We start from the raw sequence: 7,672 nt of genomic DNA on the forward strand, positions 1-7,672 counted from the left end.
GTTCTCGCATTTTTTACCAATTATCTTATTTTCCCCAGTGCTTGGATCGAAGAAGCAAATATTAAACCGTACCACGAGTATAAGGAAACGCTCATCAAATCCAACAAATCCGGAGCATTTAAAGACGCTGTTGAGGCGATCGAAGAGTTTATTGCAAAGGGAGAGGTGAGCGCAGTCGTTTTCTAGGCTCATAATCATGTTTGTAGTAATGAATGTTACTTACTTTAAGAAAGTTTAATCTAATTGTCTAGGTGTACACTCAATAATCTTGACATAACACTCATTAATTGTATCCTAAAGGTAAATGAAGATTGGCTTTAAAAAGTATGCTTTAAATCAATTAGCACGTGAATTATTTGCAAACATACAAATCAATTTCCATCTAAATGTTTTTTTTCATTTCTGTTCCAGGTATTCGAAGATGGTTTGGATCCAGATTCTTTATTCGATAGGCTTAAAGAAGACTCGGCGATAGTGGTTGAGAAAAAAACACCTAAGATCAAGCTACGCAAGGTTAGTTTGGCAGAAAATTCATTACGCATATTGATATTTTTTATTATTCTATAACATCGCTAAACTTGATATCAAAATTTGAATTTTTATTTTTCAAGCTGATGATGATACAGTAAAAAGCCTTAATCACTACTAAAGTTATATAGAAAAAAAGTTAGAAAAACGCCAACATATAATGCATTGAAAAACTTTTTATATCATCGTATACCTATACTGTTTATGGGCACTTGACAGGTTTTGAAAACTCTGAAATTTTACCGGTGACTCAGTGTTTTGGTTTTTTTCGTTTCACTTTTGAAGCAAGTTATCGTTTAAACTATTCATAACTTGACATGACACATAACAAATTGTGTACGGTAAATAATAATTTCGCAAACTCACACGCAACTTGTTAAGCATATCACAGCTGACTATATCAGTAATTCAAAATATGAGTAACAGTTCTTACATTTTTTTATTAATACATAATGAAAAAATCGCTAGAATATAACGGAGCAGTGTGCAGAAGTTTGTTTTAGCAATACATCATAAATTGCTAAAAAATTTCTACACAAGATTGAGAATTGAGAATTGATTTACCATCTATTTCTTCTAACTAATATCGTTGATAATAGAATGGTAATGTTTTTCAGGAGACACCAAAGACCAGAAGATCGGAAAGCAGTGGCGGAGATGGACGCAGATCTGCTAAAAAGCAGCGTCGAGAGTCGAGCACCAGCAACAGTAACAGAGTGGGCAGTGTCAGTCCTGGATTGAACCATGCTTCACCTCCCAGGAAGTCTGCCTCTACGCTTCTTGACAGGCCTGCAAACATCGCCAGACCTGTAAGTTGTTCAATCATTTCTTTAATACTGCCGGGGGATGCGTGTTACTTTGAAATTTGTGAGATTCGGGTTACACTCTTTCAAAATCAAAAAATATTTCGCCAAACAAAGTTTGCCGGGTGTTCCAAAAAACGAATATCATTTTATTGTTCGATCTGGAATTAATCTATACAGAGAAAGAGAAAAAATTTTATATGATAAGTAACTTCACGATCATGAAATTTATAATGCTTTGATGTGAAAAACTTGACGTCAGATTCACGTCTGGAAATATAAATATCTGCTAAACTTGATAGAGAATAAAAAAAATTACTTGTTCCATGCGATTTTAAACTTTTATAGAAAATTTCAAACGCGTAAGAATCTTCTGTTGCAACAAAGTTAATTGACCGAATCAAATTCATCGGGCCGATCACGGAATTATGAAAGAGATTTTAATTCCAAATTCGAGAGCCTCATGAGTAGACGTTGCATACTGCTGCATGGCTGTGGTTCCTGAAATCATAGCGTTTTAAAATATTATCAAAAGTTGGATCAATTTCTATGACTAAAGCAATGAAATTGAGTAAAATTATTAAAATACAAATTATAAAATGAAAATATTATTCAAAGCTGATGGCTACCCTTTTTAAAATAACATATCACCATCTAAATTTATAAACAATTAACTTCGACGACTTTGGTTGAAATGTAACGTATAGTTTGGATTATAATTAAGCAAGCTACTTAAAGTGACTCTGTGTGGTGAACTAACCGTTGTGAGTTGACCCCCCACCCTCAATATGAGTAGCTCACAGCACTGAATCCTCATTATGAAAGAACTCTGCAATCAAATGCAGACTGGAAAAAGAGCTGCTGACTTACGAATTCGAGTATCTATATCTGCTCGAAAATTTCGAATCACTTCGGCGGCTTTTTTTTAAATTTATTTATTTATTTATTTTTTTGTTTTTTTAATAAAGAATCTCCGTTTCTTCTTCAATTTTTACAATCGTATATGTACGCATATGACCTATGAGTACACATATATATATATTCAATCCAGTTTTACTGTTAACATCAACTCAGAATAGTTGTGTTAATTTCTTAAACGTTCTAAAACGCAAGTAATCTTGAAGCATTTTGTAATCGTCGATTACACACTTTGTGTATACAGTAGAGTGTCGATTATCCGAACTAATTGGGACCGGGAACCATTTGGATAATCGAAAATTCGGATAACCGAACAGTGTGAAAAAAAAGCTAATTCATTCAATGCGTATGTATTTCAAACAGATGGAACTATCTTCTTATTCGATGCGTAGTACTTTTGGTTAAAATTTATAACGTAATAGAATATATAGCCTATAAAATATATGTATTGACAAACAAGTGTCTATACTAATATTCATATTTTATAAGTGGCAAGTGTATGTACATATTTGGTTTACTTCTTTGGAAAAAGGTCCACAATTTTCCACTGTTTTATAACGGAAGCTCGGCTTGTTATTCGAAAAACCAAGAACTAAATAATCTTTCGGACAACTGACGTTCGGATAATCGGCGCTTTACTGTAAATTAATTAGTTTGCTACTAATGTTTCTATTTCGCAGATTTTCGGCTTAACTATTGTAGGTTTCGTTATTGTTATAGAAGTATCCGCGTACAAAAGAGTTAACAATACAGATGCGCTGTCGTGCTGATTGCAGACTATAAATTAAATTTGACCACTTCTGCATGTTTTTTTCACGGTTTTCGTTCACTTTCTTTTTGCTTTTTTTGTATCCAATCCTCTGCCGTAATTTGCAGTCATCAAATTGTTCACAATATTATTGTTGTTATTAATTTAAGCCGGATAAGTCGGCTTTTTCGAAGTTTTTTTACTTTACTTAACTAATTTTTGGCAATTATTTAAATGATGCAATGAAATACTGACTCGCGAAAAATAAAATCCACTCGGTAGTGATCGGTGCGTATATTCTCTTATTCTGAGATTTGGCATATGCTACTGATCGACCTTGTATATCGTTACGAAACTGTAAATATATGTGGATAAAAAATTGACTCATTTATTTGATATACGTCGTTTATAGTTACTTGAATAAATTTGAAAACACGAATAAATAACGTAATAATATAAGCACTAATTGTACATTGATATTTTATAAAATGACGATAATAACGGACATGAGATTTATTTGTTGGGGTTTGAAGTTGCGTTCAATTTTTTTCTTCGACTTTCATTCCATTATATTGAAAACCTGATCCAAACTAAATTTTCAGAACAATGCATTATTGTAGTACTTGCAGTTTTGCTGTTGGATGTACAAAAAAAGTTATGAAAAATTTTTCCTCGGCCATAATTCGATTCACCCCGTACGCGTTTAAATATTTGTAAATTCTATTTTAATTACAACATTCTATTATTATTGTTGTTTTCGTTGTTATCGGTTTTACGGAAATAGATTTTATTATGGAGACGGCAAGTAAATTTTCTCTGCTTCGTAAATTTCAATTTAATTCGATGCACTGTTTACAGAGATCGTCAATTTTTCATTTCATCTTCGTTGCAAGTCAGAATAGTAAATTGATGGTTCTGAATCGCTGATTTATCGAAACGAACGTATCATTTGGTAATATGCATAGCCATGCTTATCGGTAGAAAAACAACAGTCCCAATATATTAGAAGCTGACCAAACACCAAAACTTAACGCGTATATGTCACGGTAAAGTTAAAAAAAAGTCCGTGCGTTTATCGCGATATTGAATGAAGCACAAACCGCGACTCCGAAACACCCTAAACTTGCAAAGTTTGTCTTGGAATTGCTCTAACATTGCGAAAGAATGTATAAAATCCCAAAACCGCAACTGAAATAAATTAGGCACGCTATTAAATTTGAAATTAATTTAAAATCGGTAAAGTCATTTTGCCATTTCGATTTCCGCACATAAAAATTTGAACTAAATTTCGCGAATATTTACTGAAAATTGCAGAGAAATTACCATTTTTTTAGCGCAAAGCTTATACCATTTCTATTTTACGACCGAATTTTTAGATTTTTTTTGTTTATACTAACAAATCCATCGAAATTCTCCAAGTCATTTCTTACAAACGAAAAATGACCTTGTACGAATGATTTCCACTACATAAATTAATTCTATATCGCAGTACGTACGCTCAAATATAATGAAAACTGACTTAAAAATCATCAAAAAGAAGATTTTTCTCAACCGCCAAAAAGCCCTGCCACTGCATTACTACTGTGTTGGAGGCAAATGTTACAAAAGATACGTATTTGCCCCACATTACCTGACGATCCAACACTTCGTTTCATTTCTCTTCGTCTCGTTGCTTTGTTTTCTCGCATTCATTCCGTGATCCGATTTTATCTAACAAAATTCGTTGAACCGTCAGGTGACACCGCCGTTGGACGTGGAGACGCTCTCGCAGACTTTGAAAGAGAAGAACATCCTCCCATCGACGTTGAAGTTCGGATTCCTTGGGCTGGGAATCATGGGCAGCGGGATAGTCAAGAACTTGATAAATAGCGGCCACACTGTGATCGTCTGGAACAGAACCCAAGAAAAGGTACGTACCTTCGTAAATTGTGACAATATCCTCGATCGTATCCCGAGGCTAAACTCAAGTGTCGTTACTACACTTGTTTCTCGCGTTTGTTTACCGTGCCGTCTACACAGTACATCTGTCCACATTTAACTATCCGTCATCATAACTTGACCCCACTTTTCCCGTATCTTCCGCGAAGAAAAGGGGGAACAATAAATCTTTGTTTCTCTCCTCGTTTCAAACCGTAATGAGCGTAATGTTAAATTAAGGTGCAGGCAATTTGTACTGCCATCTGCAACCAGGATGGAATACAATTGTGCCGAATATATTGTCACTTTTTTCTTCTTTTTTTTTCTTTGTTGCTGTTATCGCACCCTTTTTACTTATTGTTTTTCTGTTTTCCCTACAACCGTCAACATTAATTAATACGTATCATACATTGAACGATAGCCACAATGCTTAGCGTTACGAACCTCAACTTTTGTTGCCTATTTACAACATACGAAACATGACTATTCTGGTGGTCGCGATTATCTATACTGTACTAAGTGCTTGGGGTTTCTTAATCTTATTAATAATATCTAAAGCGTCGTGTTTAGTGCCGAGGAAAAACACTGAGGACCAGAACAATGACTGAACAGTTTAGGGAATTTCATACTTTACGGTTTATGTGAACTTTAACATTGAAAAATCACTGGTGATTGTTGTAATTTAACGATCGCGTTGACAAACACTGGGAAAATGATGCTATCCATACAGTCGTGCACGTACCGAACAGCATATTTTCATATTAGGTCTGAAAAGTATTTCAAACAATCTCTCGTTTCGGATTTTCGATGCATGTTTTGATTAAAATTTTTTTTTTCTTACCCCACACGGCTTGGTCACTTTCGAATATGAAAGATGTGGATCAAAAAAACTTGCAAGTAAATAAATTTTTTAGTAATGCGAACTAGAATTGATGATGAATACTCACAATCAGTGGGAATTGAAAATCATGAATAATGTATAAGAAAATCTGATTCAAGTTCTGAACGTATACGCGTATACTGCCAATTGACTGCTGATTGTGAGTATGAAAAACGTTCGGTATAGGTGAAAAAATAGCATGCAACGAAAAGACCAAAAAATCTTTGCCTGAAGCTTGAAAATCTACAAGAAAAGTAAACCGTGAGAAATGATCAAATGACTGAAATAACAAATTTCGGTTCTACAGCAATCTTAAATAAAATGTATTTCCGCGAATTACAACGATACTGACTTAGAATTATTCTCTGAACGCCGAGACGAAAAATAATGAATTACAATGATAAAAACTTGTGCGAAAAAGTTACTTTTTCACGGGCGATATACGCATGACCGTTACATTACTCGCGTAGCGTTTTCACTTCCCGTAACATAAGCGTAAGTGAAGTAAGACTCACCTTACTCCGATATGGCTGGGAGGCATCCTACCGGAAAGGCTAGGCGTTCGTTAAGCCGAAACCCTGACGCATACAACTCTATCGTAACGTCGCGTTGTGTAAACTGTCTGTACTTACCATGGCGATATAAATGCAAGTAAACGCATTAATAGATGCCTCGTCGTGCCGCTGATTTGAATATATCTATATGTACGTGTGTATACCTAGATAGCAACGGATTCTATTTCCACTTACGCATGTGTCAATTGTATAAGATTATCGGAATAACGTGACATGCCAAAGCAATTTGAAATCTATACAATTCACAGAGGTTTACGATTTCCAGACTTTGATCCACTTGGGTCAATTTTGCTTCTTCCGATCTGCTTGTAGAAAATTATCAACAATAAAAACTTAACGTTGGACAAAATTTTCTTCCTTTCTTTCTCTTTCTTTTCTTCCAATGGCTTTTGAAGATATAGATAAACAAACCGCTGGTTTTCGCCAAACGGATGAACATCTTTAAAGGAAATGCGACTTCTACTTTATAGACAGTAAAACAAATTCCTTCGAAAACTTGTTGTAGTCGACATGTTGCTGCTTGTTACAGGGAGGGGAAATTAATTTCACAATACAATTGAGAAATTTTGTGAAACTGCTAAATACGATATAAAAATACTGAACAAAACCAATCATTTTATCACCTGAAATTTTTTTCTCCAAGAATTTCTTACGATTAGCTTGACGAATATATACATTTCTTTATTTATTCTGGATAATAGTTTTATCGTTGGCATGATTCGATTCGACAAACTGCACGTTTCGCAATTTTGTAAAACTGCAGTGAGTTCATTAGCTCGTGAATGAATCCGGCACATGAAATTTTGGTACAAAAGATTTAAAATCGCTGATCGAGGGGAAAAAAATCTAAAGGAACAGAAAATAAAATGATTGACATGTCGATTTTCTTTCGTGGACAAACACCGACTTAAGTTTATTCGTGTAATAAGACACGGTATACCAGAAGACGCTTTACGTTGCGCTTCTTGCTTTTACAAGAGATTTTCACCGGGTATCGAAACACAGGCCAAAGCATTTTGTGTATTGTTCCGTTGTTTTTTTCTTTTTTTTTTTCTTTTTTGGCTGTCACAAAAATTAACACGGCTATGGTCTGTATCTGCACATTCTAAAAAGACACTTTGAAAGCGTCGGTGGCTGTTTGAATTTGCCAACACAACGCGTGTTATTAAGTATACGCTATCACAACCGTTTCCGGTCATGCCAATTCAGCTAATTTGCCATCCATCCGTCTATACAATTGCCGATTGTATGACGCGCGCTTTCTACGACTTTATTGTAATCAGTTATTAATACTTTAGTATTG

General features: G+C 34.6%; 1 protein-coding gene across 1 annotated transcript in view; it reads left to right on the forward strand.

The window, feature by feature from the left end:
* Positions 1-7,672, forward strand: part of Ndf (Nucleosome-destabilizing factor) — a 38,614-nt gene that overhangs the window by 3,306 nt on the left and 27,636 nt on the right. The window contains exons 4-7 of the mRNA XM_046632616.2: positions 39-165; positions 412-513; positions 1,146-1,337; positions 4,733-4,906. Coding sequence (XP_046488572.1) covers positions 39-165; positions 412-513; positions 1,146-1,337; positions 4,733-4,906 — 595 coding nt within the window. The remainder of the gene's footprint in view (positions 1-38; positions 166-411; positions 514-1,145; positions 1,338-4,732; positions 4,907-7,672) is intronic.

The sequence above is a fragment of the Neodiprion pinetum genome, chromosome 6, assembly GCF_021155775.2.
Source record: "Neodiprion pinetum isolate iyNeoPine1 chromosome 6, iyNeoPine1.2, whole genome shotgun sequence".
Lineage (NCBI taxonomy): Eukaryota > Metazoa > Arthropoda > Insecta > Hymenoptera > Diprionidae > Neodiprion > Neodiprion pinetum.